The following is a 15,822-nucleotide window of genomic DNA, read 5'->3' as shown; positions in this document are numbered from 1 at the left end:
GTAGCATTGAAATCTTTTGAAAAGAAGTCGTTTATTTTCACTCTCTCACTTGTTTCCAATCAGAAAGATAAGACGTAAACCACTTTAGTGATTGAGTAGTAAACCTATGGAGTTTAATTTATTGATAAGTAGATCGTGGTTGACTCGGCCAAATGTTTTAGACAGGTCAGTATAGATTGTGTCCAATTAGTAATGACTATATACAGTAAAATAGCCCCACGTCCTCTAAAAAATGGAACAGGGGACCCAGAAACCAATTATTGTGCCAGAGAACCATTCTTAAATCAAGCAGCATGTCTACATGCTCTCTGTACAGAGCCAAGGCATGACACGTTTCTACTATGTGGGACAATTTGAGCAACCTTCTCTGCATAAGAGGCACCTGCACGGGCAAAAGCAGGTGTCAGTCTGTCAACTGTACATGGTCTATTATCAATCAAGTAAGTTATACTATAGTATTTATTTTATTTTATTATTTATTACAAACACAGGCTTAGAAACTTAATAACACAAAAAAACAAGGTAAACACAAAATAAACTTAAAATATAGGTTATAAGCAAATATGTATTCCACATATTCCTAGTTAAATTCAAGTATTTTAGTTAATTTATTTTTTATTATTACGATTATTACTTTTATCAAAACAATGTGATTGTTAATTCCATGTATTATTATATTTTAGCTTTATATTATTACGTCATTACTTCAATTATTTACTAATGTACTTAAATTCAAATTTTATAAATGTATTTTTCTATTAATTATATATATTCTGTTGTAGTATTTTATTCTTAATTTTAGTTTACTTTGTAAACTGTTGCTTTTCTACATTTTGTGCACATAAAAAAAGAGAGTGTGGTCTCAGTTTTAGCGCTGAAATTACAAACATTACAAATTTATACCAATTATTAGCTTCTTCCAATGTTTTAGAGCATAATAAATCAAAGAATTGTCTGGGTGGTAAATATGAAAAACCATTATTTACAAATAGTGTCATAAATAAGGCAAATTGAATGAAATTCTGTAACCATTCTAACTCATTTTGGTTACAATTTGAGCATAAGATTCGAGGATCGATGTTGTATTTTGTATTCTTTACATAGATAGCTATTATTTACATTTCTAATCTGGTTGATTAATCTCACCTTATCAATGCTCGTTCACAAATACAGGTATTGCTTGCCAAGACCCAGATTAGTGTTGATAATGGGTGTAAGTCTGTGAGTTGGTGATCCTATGCCGGTTCGGTACAAAGACCCAGATTGTTCGTCCTTCTAAATGTATAGTATGATAAAGTTGATGGTAGAATATTTAGTACCCCATCAACCCCCGATTAGGTTATTTACATAATAGTTGTAATGAGTGATGGTGGAATATCAAGTACTCCGTCACACTAAGTGAACAGCTTGTAAATAAGAAAGAGTATATTTAAGAGTGAGTGAGTGAGGAATGAGGAATTTGGCTTTGGGAATTGATTGCTGGGCTGAAATGGCCTTGATGTTGATAGCACTCAAAACCTAACCTCAGTGGATGAACAGAGAAGACCGAGGTCTGACCCCAGACTGCCAAGACTCAGGATGGGTAATTCTCTCGGCCTGCTGGTAATTTATTGTACGCACAAAAGCTGGAATTGCTGGTGAACTGCATGAAGTGATAGGCTCAACTATGTGCATATGTAATACAAGTGCAGATTTGAGCTTATACAAATTTGATTTTATTCATTGTATTGTCAGAGGGATTAATTAGCGTTTTATTCATTTTCATTCAAGATCTTGTTTTTTAGGGGTTTTGTTGATTTAACATAGAGCAAAAAATTACACCTAGAAAAATTTGATAACTCTCAGGAATTTCATTTAGGACTTTTTCTTTTCATCACCTATGTGAATGGCTTGGAACTTGTCCTGAATGATTGTGATCATCTGCAGACCTAAAAATTTTCAAACCTGTCAGGTCTCCCCTTCTGAGTCTTTCTCTTCAGGCCTCAATTGAAAATATATCTAATCAACAGTTTGTCCCTCAGTCTCCGATTTTCCAAACTAGGGGGACAATGCAAAAACTAGGTAGTCTTCACTATAAAAGTTACTTAAACAATGATGAATCATCACTTTCTCCAGTTGATTGCATTAATAAATTTTAAAATTATATTAATAGTTTAAACAAATCATCTAGCTGTTCAACCAGTATCAATCACAATATTTTTTTTTAAAATAATTTATTGAAGAAACTTTATTTGTGCAATGGTACATTATAGTTATCACAGTACTGCATAATATTAAAAAAAAAAAATGACATTAAACGTGTGGTGAGGTAAGATACCCAACGGTGTTCCTCACATAGTATTTAAAAATAGGAAGCAACGAGTTGTACTATAATGGCACATAAATTAATAAATAAGAAATAAGTAACAATATTTTTTTCACATTTGTCTATTCAAGTTTTGTTAGCCAGTTCAGAGTGCCTTTTATGTTTTAACCATCTTAGATGTCTCGGGGGTGGCTGATTGTTGGCGATATCCTGCATTAGTGGGTTAGGGTGTGACAGTATTTTTTCATTGTGCCAATCGTATGAGTCCTTTATCACCATCCGGAAATCTGGTATATCTAAATCCCAGTGAATGACGACGTTGCATATGCACCATGGGGGCCACAGTTATAAGACGAAGGATGTGTTTCTGAACGGTTTGGATTTTCTTTATTTGTGTATCTGATGCCGAGGACCATATTGAACAGCCATACTGCCAAATCGGTCTTATTACTGTTAGATAAATCAAGCGTTTGATATGCAGGGGTATATTTTGGCTGGTCAGGAGATGTTTGAAGGAGTACATCTGGTGTCGTGTTCCCTAACCATCCCTAAACAAACTTTTAATAGCAGACTCATTTGCTGACTAATTTTTTAAATTCTTCTTACAAAAACCCTCCTCTTAGGCAACGTGTTAATTCTAATATATCTGTAGATTTTGTTAACTTGTCCTCTTTACACATTAGTGTTGAAGAAGTTTCATTATAGTTGTCCAATGTCAATTGTAAAAAAGTCCTGCCCCTGATCAAGTACCTCCAATTGTTTTGAAATATTGTAATAATGCCTTAGCCCCAACATTATCCAAGTTCATTGGCTAATCATGCCAACAACTCATTTGCTCTAAGGACTTTCCTAATTATTCCAAAAGTCAGTTTTCTTGTCAATTTTCAAATCAGGGGATAAATCAGATGTTCAGAACTATAGTCCTAGGGACTGCGGTAGCTGAGTGGTTAGTGTGAGAGACTCTCGGCTCATAGACGCCGTGGTCGTGGGTTTGATTCCCACCGTCGCCCCTGGCCCTTTTTTCACGATAAACCCCCCCCCCCAAATATGAACACACATACAAGAATTCGTCAACATGGTTAATATGCATAGATCATAAGGCCAAATATTGAAAAAAAAAAAAAAAAAAAAAAAACTATAGTCCTATCTGCATCTAATCAACAATAGTTAAAGTCATTGAATCTTTAATACTTAATAAATTATAACCCTTGTAACATTTTAATAACTTGAGAACAAGGCAACCAATCCATTTAGAACGACTACCACCAATTTGTTAGTTTTTCAGTTATATTCTTTTGCTGCACATTGGCAGGCACCATGCACATATAATAATTTTTATTTTAGCATTAATACTTTGATATTGATTATGTTTAATATGTAAATTTGCTTTGCATGTCAAGACATGCTAACTTAGTAACTTCCATCTCCATACTCATACAACTACAGCTCATGAGAGACTAGTGACTACCTTTTGGCTTTTGGTAGACTCGATCTGTTGTAAACCTCCCCAGAGGGCTCTATGTGGGCTTTCTGCTACTACCCTCTGGCTTCTCCATTTTGCATTTCTTGAACTTTTCTTTGGAGGTGATTCTCGTGTCAAAAGAAGACACGAAATGTGTTACTTCGACCTTTACATATCCTCATTCTATTTGTTCAATACAATAAATACAATAATCTATACACAATTAATTTTGATTATTTACACGACTAATTAGGTATATAAAAAATAGCCTTCTTACGACGTTTTTAATTAACCAATCAATTATTGAACCCTGTGTGGATTTACCAAAAGTTCTGGCTATAAAACAAAGTTACAAACTTACAATAAAAAGTAATTTTTGATTACAATTAAATCTCATCTTCCTGATTAACAAATCTTTAGTTGCTAAATTTTTAATTATTTTATCAGCTTCTACTTAATTATATAAATTAATATAATATATATAGTATAATTAATTGAAAATCTTTAGTTTAGTTATTCTTTCTGAAAAGTTTTTTTGGAAAAAACCGTCTTCTTCAAACATACATTATTATTATTAATAATAATTTGGCATAGGGATAACCTGGCAAGCTTGCATATTTGTAGAAAGATGCAGAGATCAAGCTTAGCATTTAGAAATTAAAAAACACAGCTACATCCTTTCAAAGCTGGAAGACACAGCAATGTACATGAAGTGTCAAATAATTGTTGAAATTATGTAAATATGCAGTATTGTGAGTTCTTATTGCTCCCTGACATACTAATTTGATTGTATTAATCTAGTTTGTACTTTCAATTGAACAAAAAGGCAAGTTAAAAGAACTAGGCTTTCACTGTGGTATCAGTTTGTTATGGGCAAACTAAATTTTCATATGATCTACTTTAATCAGGTAATTAATGCAATTTAAGAATCAAAATAACGATTTAAGAAGACACTTTTTTTTTTTTTTTTTTTAATATCATATAGGTTTATTAAGTAATACAGTACACTACAGCTTTGCTTGGCTTTTAAAAAGTGCCTTTTAATTTATTTTTTTACATTCTTTCCAACAAACTTTCCAGCATTTCTTTATTGAGCCTACTTCTCATAAATGAGTAGGGTTTTCTGAAAGCCCGTTTTTTCTTCTGGTGAAATGTAAAAGGACTCTGCCTTTTAAAATTAGATATACTATCTATTGTATCAGACTCGGCGACAATACATTTCTTAGTGCTTATGCATGGCTTTGGAGTGGTGGATTTGGGGCATTTTGTGGTAGTTGTTTTGCACGTTGTAGTTGTGATACACTTTGCGGCCTTTGTGGTTGGGCACTTTGTTTTTGGTGTGTAGCATGGGGTTGTATGTCCGTCAGACTGACTTTTGCTGTCAAACCAGAATTAAAAAAAAAAAAAAAATCATTCCTTTAATTTAACAAAAATTACAAATTGTGAACTTACGATAAAATATTCCTTTTTAACCGTTCTCTCATTTCTATCATTTTCAACCAATTCAACAACTTCTCTCTTCTTACCCGTGACTTGAGATGATATTTACCACGAGGATGGTGATGACGAAAAGGAACGGTGTAAACATCTTGGTGATTTTGAATGTATTCTGGATTAACATTTCTAGCTTGCCTCATTTGAACATCTCTAGAATTACTATATTCTCTTAGTGGTTTGTAATTTATTTCCTCTAGAGACCTCTTGACCCGATGAAACAAATCTTTAGCAAGCTGCAACTTTGGGTGAACAATATCTTTAAAAAATTAATTAATTTTTGCTTTAGTTTATAAAACTATTTCTAACAGTGACTTTGAAAAAACTTGCATTTTTGTACTTGCATTAAAACACTCAACCTGACAACTCGTAGTCATTTTAGAGGAAAAAAAAACCTGATTGTGGTTGTCCAAAGTTAGGTTTAAAAAATAAATGTGCATATTTTTTAATTCATATTAATTTAATGCATATTGAATTTTAATTCTTTTCCTTTTTATTTAACTAGATACACAATAAATTGAAATGTTTGATTTCTAGTACATAGTATATCTAGAACAAATTGATTAATTTTTGAGTGTTTGGTATAATTTCTTTTAGAACGGAAAGGAATTTCAAAATGTGTTAAAAAGGCATTACATTTGAAAAAATAATTTATCATCAGGTCAGCTTAACAAACCAACTTATTAAAATTCTAACAGTACAGTACCAGCAGCATGAAAAATTGCTCTTGAAACTATACTTAATTTTACAAATAAATAAATATAAATAAAAATACATACTTACACTACTTACTACTATATGAACCAATCAGATTAAATTAATGTTGAAATTGGTTTATAAAAAAAATTCATTATACAGAAGGTATTTAGTATACCTTTATGTATCAAATTTGTCAAACATTAACTGGACAATTTAAATCAATGGTATAATTATATTTTATTCTTACCTTTTGATGTTTTGCTTTGTTTTTGACACTCCGTTTGCTTAGTGAATGTACTGATGAATTTGTGAGACTTCGAACATGTTTCTGCCAATTAAAATTACCTTTTATGAATGACATATCATTATCTACTTTATCATTGTTTTCTGGAATGCCTGAAATTTTGTATTTGTAAAAATAAATTACACTTTTCTAAGCCGTTCAGAATTTGCAAACCTTTATACTGTCCAGCAGACACTAATGTTATCACAATGGCCAGAATTGCAAACGCTGGTGTCTTCATAGTTTTCCAGTTGTAGATTGATCTTTCAAAATTTTCTATTTGAAAGCAAAACTATTTTCAATTATTTACTATCAAAGAAATCATTTTGCCTAAAAAAAAAAAGAACAAAACACCTGGTCTTAACAAATGAACATTTTTTAAATGTATTATTCAAACATTATGGTTGCTGTGTTATACTTTTGGCTCGTAGACCATATGGTTGTGGATTTGATTACCACCATCGCCCCTGGCATTTTTTCAAGCTTCCCTTCCCCCCCCCAAAAAAAGTATGATATACAGCAGAAAATAAAATGTTGCTATGGATGGTTATCCAGAGCGGATGCCAATGCCAAAAATAATTAAAGCAAAAAAAAATATATTGTTCACTTTTTATTTTGGTATAATGTGTTACGATGCTTTCTTATATTTCAACCTCAACAGTTTAACTTATGATTTTTCCTTCTCAAAGGTGGGATAATAGGTCATCTCAAAAAAACAACCAGTTTTTCTTTCAATCCACAATATTTCGGATTTATTTTAATCCTTCCTCAGGTGAGTTAACGCCTATACACAGAACAAATATTTCTTACATTTTTAGACCAACATGGTTATCATTATTTCTTCATTACTTACAGTGGTTAAAACAGTGGTCGTCAGTCATTAATATTGGTAAGTAGTGATACTATAAATCCGAAACATTGTGGATTGAAAGAAAAACTGGTTGTTTTTTTGAGATGACCTATTATCCCACCTTCAAGAAGGAAAAATCATAAGTTATAATGTGTTATATTTATACGTGTTTTCTCATTAAGCACATTCATTGGAAGGGTACCAGACTTGAATCTCAGTATCACAGAATTCAAACCAAACTTACTTCCAAATGGGCTTTTTTTAGTGGAAAAACACCAGAACACTGTTGGGATGGTTAAAACTTCTGCAGTTGCAATTCTCCATAAAAAATAACATCAAAAAACACATTCAATTTCTTAATACACTCAAAGACCAAAAAACGAGACACTTGTATTTTGTTGTTTATTTCAAATTAAATGTATTTTATTGTTATATTAATTACAACATATTTATTTTAATGTAAACCAAATTTAACAAGATCAAAAATTCTTGAATTTTAATAAAAAATATTTAATTATGATGGTTTGCAAGAAAATTCACTAAAATGCCGGAAAATATTCAACAATTATAGATTTAAATGTGTGGTGATTATTGACCGTTAGTCGATGATTATTCGGAAATCATGAGTTGCGGTCTGGTGTGATGTAGGTTTCAGAAAACCTTTTCTTTATCATGCCAACATTTCGATCTTTATTGAGATCATCTTCAGGGCCTGGGATTTACAAACATTGTTTAAATTTAACAAATACATGTAGGATATGGAAAAATGTGAATTTATACAATGCAAAAAATATTTTTTTATATTCAATATTTACGCAGAAAACAAACACTTTGAGTGAGTAGAAATACTTTGATTGAATATTTAAAAAAATATTTTTTGCATTGTATAAATTCACATTTTTCCACATCCTAAATGCATTTGTTAACATTAAACAATGTTTGTAAATCCCAGGCCCTGAAGATGATCTCTATAAAGATCGAAACGTTGCCACGATAAAGAAAAGGTTTTTCTGAAACCTACATCACACCAGACCGCTCTCACGATTTCCAAATAATTATAGATTTAAAATTGAATTATTTATTTACTGGTTTTGCTCTTAATGTCTTAATTTTTACATGTTTGGCAAAACACTGTCATCCCTGGGATTGATCTGGGATGGGGGTTGATACACAAGGCTCAGCTGGGGATGGAAGTGATGATCCCTGGGCTAAACTCCCTGTTCCCGGGACATCAGCAGAGCGTGGTTACGATCCACGGGGGTAATGTGCCCAGCACCATTCCCTTGCACCACTCTGCAATTTTGTATTTTGTTATTAAGCTTTTATATTTTGATTATAGTCAATAGATGTCATACAAATTTTTTGTAAGCCAGTGATTTATCCATTAAAGTGATTCGCGAGGAAGCTTCGGACCTGTAGCTTGGTTGTTTCTGATCCTTTTTGGCCTTCATAACCTTGCTCTTTTAGTATATGAGACACTTTTGGCTTTTTGCATCTTCAGTTGCTAGCCACGTTCATCAAGATAGACCAGGAAGCTATAGATTCATCTCCATGCAAATCCCAAGAAGAAATTTCACAAGAATTTTTAACAAAACCTTATATTCAATTATTGACATTGTGAAATTTCTAATTGATTAACCATACACAATAAAAACTTATATCAAATAATAAATTTTAAAAGTAAATCTAGAGTAAACTGTTGTCTTCAGAGACTAAAAATAGAATAAATATGAATGATCCTTATACAAAAATAAATAAAAAATACAGATTTGAGATTTTATTTTGGACGTGACAGCCATAAATGCTTATATATGGGTTTTAATCTCGTGCACATAACCACTTTCTCTACAGCAGAGAGCTGTAGTTTGACAATTATAGTCGATGGTAACTCTCATCCTCTGATAAAAACTGTTCTGACGCTTCAGTCACATAACAGCTTTCACAATTGCCTTCCTAAAATATTGTAAATAGATTATTTAATTTTTAATACAAATATATGTAATATGTGAATATTTTTACACTGATTGAAGTGTTAGAGGTTTGCAGCACACTGCATTCACTGCTAAGGAAGGTGCTATCTTCCTTGCACTGACAATTGCAGTTCTCATAACAGCCTTGTAGTTTATCAAATAAATTCAATAGCTTTCTGAAAAACATAGTCAGAATAAATACACGATCTGCTTTTAATTTTAATTAAAAACTAACCTATAATTTTCGAGGCATTGTTTGAACTTAGAACTGTACGTTGTTAGTTTGTTAATCAGGACCAACTTCTCTTTTGATTGTTCTCCCTTCACCTCTATGGCTTGTGATGAGTCATATTTGGCACTGCACAGCGACTGGATTTCCCTTTTTAAAGCATTGTTCTGGAGGAAAAAATACTTTTACATACTTAAATTTCTTATGAAACTGAATTTTTTTTTTTGATATTTACATTTTACATTTACATAATTCTTAAATATTATAGTCATGATTAGTAATTAAAAAGTAGCTAATAATGTTTTTCCGTGATTTCTCTTGTAGTACTTCTAGCTCAACATACATATCACACTCAGGCCCCTTCACATCACTGACATTTGTCCGACAATATTTTATCGTGAATTGGGCACTGATAGACTTGTGGATGTTACCTCCATCACTGGATATCGTAGGATATTTTATCACGCATGACACAATTTTTATGCAGGCTGCCTTCAATGGATTAACAGATACACCCATTCTTTTTTTAATGTAGGATAATTTTGTGCCAATAGACTAATGAACTAAGATCGCTTGGGTATAAAGACCATAAATATTTAAAAAATAGATTTTAATTTTTAAATTTAAAAGATAATTCATTAAATTCACTAATTTCGTGGTCTGCTTGACCAATTAATATATTACAATTAATTAAGGTTTTTAGTTGAGGTAAAAAGTCAATGGCACGAGCGGGATTCGAACCCACGATCTTCGGCTAGATACGCCGCTGCTCTACCACTTGAGCTATCATGACCTCGATCCACTCGGACATTAACTTCCTATCTCAAGGAGGGAAAATTCAAAAGGTGCAGTTGAGATAGGAAGTTAATGTCCGAGCAGATCGAGGTCACGATAGCTCAAGTGGTAGAGCAGCGGCGTATCTAGCCGAAGATCGTGGGTTCGAATCCCGCTCTTGCCATTGACTTTTTTATCTCAACTAAAAACCTTAATTAATTAAAAGATAATATATATTAAAATAAAGTTATTTACAAATTAATAAATTAGTGTTTGGTAATGTGACACAGATATTAACTAATAATATAATATGATATATGTAATATAATTTTTTAAACTTTTATAAATTAGGTAGGAAAATAAAAAATTCTACTTTGTATATTTATCAACAGTAGCATCTTTGCTTAGTTTATATAGTAGACCAATGTTTCGGCACTTCATCCCAAGAATGAAAAAAAAACCGTTCCACTATAACTGAGGATGTTAGAGGCTCTTGAAGGTGAAAAGCCAAATGGATAATGTCATTTTTTCATGGGAAACTTCCTTCATTAGAAGCCTTTAAAGTGAGAGAAGTTCAGTTTCAAATTGGAATGGTGCAAATGATATAAAACCTTTGTGAACTTCTTTGTCTTCTTTTCAGTCTATTTGTACTCAGTCTAATGTTTCCCTTTATCACCTTTCCAACACCAATGTTTCCAAATGTCAAGGGATCATCCACCACCACAGCAATAAGCCACTCAATATTACTAAAATGTTTTATTAATTACTTAAATCTAAAGTTCTTTATTGATTCAGTCAAGCTTTAGTGGTTTTTTAGTTATCTCAGCGTGATAGTGTTATGAATGATAAAACAGACAACATTTAACTGATTCATTATATAAATGAGTTTTTCTGTTTCTCCAAGAAATAACCCCATAAGAGATTGAGAATTAGTATAATGCAAAATAAACAGATGTAATAGTGTGAAAATTAAAAATTTTGTTACCTGCTTGAATTTATAGAATAATTATTTTATCTCTTTTTGTCAAATTTGTAATTTAAATGTGAAATCTAAGCTATGAATCAATAACCTCACTCAGATAGTTACAATGATCTATCAGCCTTTGTCTTGCAGTAAGTGTAAACTTGTCTTAAGAGTTACATGCCATTCGTGGCATCCTGAGTTGTTTTATTTATGCCGTCCGCTTAGAAGAGACTATTTGATTACGCCTATCATGTCTGTGTTCAATAATTAGAAATAATATAAATATATTTATCACAAAAACATTTTCACAATAGGGCTGTGGCTCTTTACAGTGAGTAGAAAAAGTATAAAATAATTAAATAACAAAAAGGTTACAAAATATAACGCAATTAATATTAATTAATAAACGATATTTGTATGATATTAACATAGTCGAATATTAATAAAGGAGAGAAGAAGGTATAAAAGAGAGAAGAAAAAGAAAATAGCAACAAGTTGAGTTAGTTTGATCAATTCAAGGTTACATGCAAAAAAGTTGAAATCTTCATGCCTAAAAGCTAACCTAGTAAGCCATGTAATTCCACAGAATCCTAGCGACCCTAAATTAATCATTCATAGATTTGGATCTATGATGCAAGCTTTTTATAATATTTAATATTTAAATTACGGGAAGAATTAATTTTAAATATAATGAATAAATATGATGGGCAGAGTTTATTTTTGGTTTTAAATAAGTAAATAAGAAATTGGAGTTTAAGGTAATAAAAAAATCTGATATCCAGAATGAACTTGTCATGTGTTGAAGTATGCTCTCTTCATTGTAAACTTAATATAAATCTTGTGCAATTATTAAAAAGTGAAAAAGAATAGAGAGTACTGCAATAAGTAAAAAAACATTAAAATAAGAATTTTGACTAATCAAGGTCTTGCAGAGATCCACAAATAATTAGAAGTAGTAATATATTAAAAATACTTTTCTTAGTAAAGTAAATAGAATATTGCTGGGCACAATAGGATTCTCAGATCATGAAGGATGTCAGGTTATTACAGGTGTCCCTGTCAATTCTATTGTTTCTGGCAATGTTCTATTTACTTTAGGAAGAAAAGTACTTCTAATGTATTATTTCTTCTAATTATTTGCGGATCTCTGCAAGACATTGAAAACAGAATAGGTAACGATACTTACTAAACTAACTTACTACAAATTCGTGAAGATGTAAGAGGGGGCATAGATGTTTTTGGTAGTTTTGTTTGATCCACAAATGGGGAAGTTTTGTTTTATTGTTCTTAAAATTTTTTCTGTTTCTAAATATATGTAAACTTTTTTCTAGTCATTTTAAACCTTGCAAAAATTGAACAGCAATTTATAAGAAATATTTTTAATGAGTACTAACCTAGTGAGAAAGGTACAACTAACATTACATATCTTATATAAAAAAATTCTCTTAATTTTTATCATTTTTTAAAACTATTTATATTGTATTCTAAATTAGGATTATCAATGATGATGAACTCACCTCATCTGAAAGATTTGTGTTGGCTACTTGTAAACGTTCAACAATATTTTCTAACTTTCTTGACTGCTCATCAAAAGTTGCACTTGCGTCTGTGTCAATTTTACACTAAAATATGCTTTTAAGTTGAAATACCAAAAAACAAATGAAACACAGTCAAATGATACTTCACTTACTGAGTGTTCGCTAAGCATGTTTATAACACCGGTCATTCTTTTTAACATATCTTCCTGAAATACATTGAGACAAGTAGTTTTATACTAATTTAAAAGAAAATACATACAATAAAATTAATTATTTAATTTAAAAAAAATTTAAACTCAAACCTTTGTATCAATTGTTTGAAGAAGATTTTGGTTTTCTTTTGTTAACAGTTCCTTCTCTTCAACACAGTGCTTGTGCTCTTTCAACTGTTCACATATTTTTTCCTTCAACGATGAACCATTAAATTATACCACTTTAATATAAATCTTACGATTAAACTGTAAAGTGTTTAAGCCCTTAAAGCTAGTCATGTCTCAATTACTTTAGTCCAAGTCAGTTGTTTATTCATCTCAAGTATCGTTACCCGTTCTGTTTTCAATGTCTTGCAGAGATCCGCGAATGCCTTCAGTCTTGCCCTCAGCGCTTTTATGGTCATTTCAGATTTGACTGCAGTTCTCTTCAGACCAAATAACTCCTGCAAATATATTGTCAATTTGAATTTTATCATCACAGGATATTTAGAAAGAATGCTGTATCAAAACCATTTCTACAAAAGATTTAATTTAGATAGAAGAGCTCAAAAAAAGAATTGGTCTTAAAAATGTAATTTTATTCAAACTCCCACAAAATATTTCTATCGGTTGACTTAATAATGTATATAAATTATTACATTGTTACTAAGTGGTTGATAAATATGATTGTTTTTTAAGAAACTTATAATCAATTTATCAACTAATTTAAAAAATTAATTTAAAAAATAGTGCTTTAGTAATTCAAATGGAAATAATTTGATTTTAACTTTCAAATAGAATATATATTTTAAAATTAAATCCATCAATTAAAGTTCTGCCATCATGAAATATGATTTTTTAAAAGAGTCAAATAATTAGCATAATAACAAGTATATACTGAGAAATATCAATTACTTTGGGGTAGAGTTAAAGCTAATAAGACTATTATTTTTTTATATTTTTTTTATTGGTTTTGTGTGTTTGTTGTTTATGTTATTTTATCCTCAACTGACGAGACACTGAGGTAAAGAGAGGCTAGCAAAATGATAAAAAAAAGAGAGTCGGTTACCATTTTATCATGTAACATAATGTTGGCTAGAGAAACTTTAAAATTAATTAAAATGATTAAAACGCGAGAACGACAGAAAAAAAATTGAGAGTCTAAAAAATGCACAATTCAAATGATTATAAAGATGGAGTGTTATGCACATGAAGAACAATGTTTTTTTGTTCTTTTTTTAAATTAGATACAGCATTCTTTGTGATGTTGAAAGATAAATGGTTGTACTTTTTCTTTCCTTCTGAGAACGACTGCTTTATTCATGAGGTTTTCTTGCAGGTTCTCATGTTCCAGGCAGATTTTGTGAAATTTGTCAATCTGTACTGACACATAACAAATTACAAAATAATGCAGATAATATCGTCACTGGTTTATAATTTTTACCTCCTTTTTAGCATCCATTAGTTTCATTTTGTATTCTTCAATTTGATCCTGTGTGTATTAATCAGATTCAATGATTGTCGTTTAAAATATTTCAGTTGCAGTACAATTACATAGACTAGTCATAAAGACAATGTCAAAGAAAAAACATCAATTTGGATAAGGTGTGAAAAACATGTAATAAATTGATGTCTTTATTACTAAAAACATAAAACCAATTTAACTCTCTGGGTTATCCTTATCAATACTTTCATGTATTTTTAAAGTTATATTTATTAAATTTTACTTGTTTATTATTTAATATATTTATCATTGTTATTATGGATGTGTTTGTGGGAGGGGTGATTGAATAAAACAATGTCCATGCATAAAAATATGAAATAAAATAACAGAAATAACAAAATCTGTTTCACAAAACATACAAGATATAAATAAACGAATAAATATATTATGTAATAAAATAATGAGAATTAAAGCACACTAATCTACATAATTAATCAGAATTCTAAAAATGTGTATATAAATTGATTACATAATTAAGTCAGACCTCTATGCCCCTAATTCATTTCTAAAAATTACACAATAGTGTAATCGTGTGCATGTCGCTGCATTGGGTCCGTTTACATAACTCAGTTCCGGAACGGTTAGTTTCTCATTGAAGATGGTACAAAGCTGAAACACGCTTAAGTAACAACAAAATTTTCTTGTCACAGTCCCAGTAAGGCTGGGTTGTCAGTGCCAGTTCAACATTTATTCACCGATTTGCATACCAGCGCCCACCATCAATTTTAATAGTAGAATGATCATAAATTACAAACCTTTTAACAGTTGAAAATGTGTTAAGCATGAACACAGTAAAATTTACTTTCACCAAATTCACACCATAAAATTATTAATAAAAATGCATAACTCGATGCATAATTACAAAATTTATTATATGTCCATTCACTATAAAAAGAGAGAATTGAAAGGTCTGCATGAAATATAAGCCCTTTATAAACCCTTGCATGATGTTGTCAAATAAATAAATTTTGACCCCCTCAATTAGAGGGTTAAAAATGACTGAAAACTGCTTCTACTTGCAGAGGCTGAGTCTAGAAGGGAAAAAGGTCACACTTACCAGCTTGCACATATGCCATACCAAGATCACAAACATACACCTTCTAATCGGGGTAAGACCAGGTGTCCATTCTATGGAGAATTTATCATGGTAGAGCATGCAATTACAGACTGTAAAGAATTAAGTCAGAAATACAACATCCTGAATGAACTATGCGTGGCCTTGAGGCATGGTAAATATATCGCTGTTCTAATATCTCGGGGCCATAAATATTTTAAATTATATATAGGATCTTTGTCTTCATGTAATACCCAATAGCATTTTCCAGTTTGTCTTTATACTCTTTATTGTCTGTGAGAACCGTCTTGTTCCTTTGTCCGATCTAGTGATTTTCTTCATTATTTTTTCTACTCATTCAACATTTTTACATTTTTCTTAATCTTCAATTCGTGTCTGTCTAATGAGGTGTTGTTTTTATTTTTATTATGAAAGTTTGTTATTATATTGGCTAGTGCTGCCCTAATTCCCCTTTCAGGTTTTCATCCTGTTCTTTACTTAGAAA

The 15,822-nt window shown here is 30.9% G+C and overlaps 2 protein-coding genes across 16 annotated transcripts in view; both read right to left on the bottom strand.

Moving 5' to 3' along the window:
- Nucleotides 1-4,781: 4,781 nt before the first annotated feature.
- LOC106668864 lies at nt 4,782-6,672 on the bottom strand. Of its 2 annotated transcripts, none has more exons than XM_014398011.2 (4): nt 6,418-6,672; nt 6,208-6,356; nt 5,220-5,503; nt 4,782-5,154 (listed from the first exon to the last, which is right to left on the bottom strand). In XM_014398011.2, the coding sequence occupies exons 1-4, from the start codon at nt 6,482-6,484 to the stop codon at nt 4,821-4,823; spliced, it is 834 nt and encodes a 277-aa protein (XP_014253497.1). In that variant the 5' UTR covers nt 6,485-6,672; the 3' UTR covers nt 4,782-4,820. The 2 variants fall into 2 exon arrangements, with proteins under 2 accessions (XP_014253497.1, XP_014253498.1); XM_014398012.2 differs by having other exon boundaries at nt 4,782-5,145; nt 6,418-6,668.
- A 2,185-nt stretch (nt 6,673-8,857) lies between these two features.
- LOC106668735 (putative leucine-rich repeat-containing protein DDB_G0290503) overlaps nt 8,858-15,822 on the bottom strand; it is a 41,156-nt gene continuing 34,191 nt past the window's right edge. For 9 of the 14 annotated variants that reach the window (XM_014397740.2, XM_014397737.2, XM_014397736.2 and 6 more), the window contains 9 exons: nt 14,204-14,251; nt 14,048-14,137; nt 13,071-13,223; nt 12,871-12,972; nt 12,721-12,774; nt 12,548-12,652; nt 9,299-9,459; nt 9,113-9,239; nt 8,858-9,046 (listed from right to left, as the gene is read on the bottom strand). In XM_014397740.2, the coding sequence (XP_014253226.1) occupies nt 8,966-9,046; nt 9,113-9,239; nt 9,299-9,459; nt 12,548-12,652; nt 12,721-12,774; nt 12,871-12,972; nt 13,071-13,223; nt 14,048-14,137; nt 14,204-14,251 (921 nt within the window). In that variant the 3' untranslated portion in view covers nt 8,858-8,965. Of the gene's footprint in view, nt 9,047-9,112; nt 9,240-9,298; nt 9,460-12,547; nt 12,653-12,720; nt 12,775-12,870; nt 13,027-13,070; nt 13,224-14,047; nt 14,143-14,203; nt 14,252-15,822 lie in introns of those variants that run through there. The other 5 variants (XM_014397738.2, XM_014397742.2, XR_001340802.2 and 2 more) reach the window with 5 other exon arrangements.

Source organism: Cimex lectularius, unplaced genomic scaffold, assembly GCF_000648675.2.
Source record: "Cimex lectularius strain Harlan isolate CLEC.00 unplaced genomic scaffold, Clec_2.1 scaffold25, whole genome shotgun sequence".
Classification (NCBI taxonomy): domain Eukaryota; kingdom Metazoa; phylum Arthropoda; class Insecta; order Hemiptera; family Cimicidae; genus Cimex; species Cimex lectularius.
This window is presented reverse-complemented; position numbering and strand designations above follow the sequence as displayed.

Coding starts and splice junctions, on each gene's coding strand:
- LOC106668864 (XM_014398011.2), bottom strand. CDS start 6,484: ATGAAGACACCAGCGTTTGCAATTCTGGCCATTGTGATAACATTAGTG. Junction 5,504..6,207: donor ACAAAGCAAAACATCAAAAG/GTAAGAATAAAA, acceptor GTTCACCCAAAG/TTGCAGCTTGCTAAAGATTT. Junction 5,155..5,219: donor TTAAAAAGGAATATTTTATC/GTAAGTTCACAA, acceptor TTTTTAATTCTG/GTTTGACAGCAAAAGTCAGT.